Genomic DNA, 2,263 nt, shown 5'->3' with positions numbered 1-2,263 from the left:
GTCCCAGCAACCGCCTCTGCGCGTTTTTACGCACGCGGGATCCGTGAGCGCGAGCGCGTGCGCGTGCCTCACTTTTGCGCGTCTCATCGTTAGAATCTTGAACAAATAGAATCGGAACCGGTGGATTTTTTTGTGACGAACAAGTGAAAATGATCCACAAGATAATAGAATAAAACGATCACTGGAGCGTCTGGAAGGGAAGCGTCAGCTCAGCAGCGACACCTGCCGACCAAGAGAAACATTACAACCATAACAAAAGAACTTTTATTTATTGTCTATAAAGCGAGTTCTTTAGCACTTTGACACGTCCTTGGAAAATACTAATTATAACGAGACGTTATTTATCAATTAAATTATAACAATCATTTAAAATCAATATAAGAAATGTTATTGTTAAATATAGAAGATAAATGTATCTTTATCACCCAGTGTTGTTATAATACACGTTTATCATTCATTGAGATGTGTCAGCAGTTGAAAAAAAACATGATTAAACATACATTATATTACGACACATACAAATAACGAAAACAACTATAATAAAATGATAATTAAACCAAAATGATGAAGTTTAATTACCAAATTAATAAATAAAATAATGTTAAATATATCAACAACAATAAACATTAGTACAAGACATTTTGATGGGAATTAAATTGATCTAAATCTTTTATTTTATATAATTGATTGATCATAATTGAAGTATATTGTTTATATGGTAACAAGGATCATACCAAATTATGTGGGAACCTACATACTTGAAACCTTGGCTCCTGCAAGGACTTAAATGACCACGTCTGATGAGTGTGATGTCGCATAAAGAAACAGTGTCTTTGTAACTACAACATAATATGAGGTGATGGTTTGTAAAACTGCAGGACAAATCATAGTTTTTATAAAATAGATATTTATTTTAACATGAAACATCAAAGGCACAATTATATATTATGTTCTTCAATTAAGAAGATCTGTCGGAAAATGTTGACAATAATATTTGTGTAAATGCTGAAGACAAACTCTGATCAAATATTGCTCGTTCACAAAATGCAGCTGTTTCATTCATCTACTCACACCTAGAAACTTCATTCAACTTTAAAAACACTTTTGTCTACTTCTACCACTAATACTACTTGTTTTACTACTTATTATTATACTTTTACTACTAACTCCACTATTACTAATTCTACTACTAATCCTACTAATGATTTTACTAATTCTACTTCTACTGCTTCTTCTACAAGGTACGACTACTTCTACTATTTATTCTACTTCTACTTTTACTACTCATTCGACTACTAATCCTACTAATGCTTTTACCAATTATACTTCTACTAGGTACTTCTACTAGTACTTCTACTACTTCTTCTACTAGGTAAGACTACTTATACTACTTCTATTACTACTTCTACTGATTTTTCTACTGCTACTTATTCTAATTCTACTCCTAAATCTACTACTTCTACTCCCACTACTACTTCTACTACTTCTACGACTATTTATACTACTAATTATTCTACTTCTACTTCTTCTACTCCCACTACTAATTTTACTACTTATTCTACTTCTACTACTAATTCTACTTCTACTGCTTCTTCTACAAGGTACGACTACTTCTACTATTTATTCTACTTCTACTTTTACTACTCATTCTACTACTAATCCTACTAATGCTTTTACCAATTATACTTCTACTAGGTACTTCTACTAGTACTTCTACTACTTCTTCTACTAGGTAAGACTACTTATACTACTTATACTACTTCTACTACTACTTCTACTGATTTTTCTACTGCTACTTATTCTAATTCTACTCCTAAATCTACTACTTCTACTCCCACTACTACTTCTACTACTTCTACGACTATTTCTACTACTAATTATTCTACTTCTACTTCTTCTACTCCCACTACTAATTTTACTACTTATTCTACTTCTACTACTAATTCTACTTCTACTGCTTCTTCTACAAGGTACGACTACTTCTACTATTTATTCTACTTCTACTTTTACTACTCATTCTACTACTAATCCTACTAATGCTTTTACCAATTATACTTCTACTAGGTACTTCTACTAGTACTTCTACTACTTCTACTAGGTAAGACTACTTATACTACTTATACTACTTATACTACTCCCACTACTACTTCTACGACTATTTCTACTACTAATTATTCTACTTCTACTTCTTCTACTCCCACTACTAATTTTACTACTTATTCTACTTCTACTACTAATTCTACTACTACTGCTTCTTCTACAA

The 2,263-nt window shown here is 31.6% G+C and overlaps 1 protein-coding gene across 1 annotated transcript in view; it reads right to left on the bottom strand.

The window, feature by feature from the left end:
• Positions 1–209: 209 nt before the first annotated feature.
• The window catches only part of LOC148062950 (intermediate conductance calcium-activated potassium channel protein 4-like), a 17,133-nt gene continuing 15,079 nt past the window's right edge, over positions 210–2,263 (bottom strand). The window contains exon 4 of the mRNA XM_087812388.1: positions 210–222. Within this exon, the coding sequence (XP_087668514.1) occupies positions 210–222 (13 nt within the window). The remainder of the gene's footprint in view (positions 223–2,263) is intronic.

This window comes from Callionymus lyra, chromosome 17, assembly GCF_982586985.1.
Source record: "Callionymus lyra chromosome 17, fCalLyr1.hap1.1, whole genome shotgun sequence".
Classification (NCBI taxonomy): Eukaryota; Metazoa; Chordata; class Actinopteri; order Syngnathiformes; family Callionymidae; genus Callionymus; species Callionymus lyra.
Note: the sequence above shows the minus strand (reverse complement) of the source record. Positions and strands in the feature narration are given on the sequence as shown.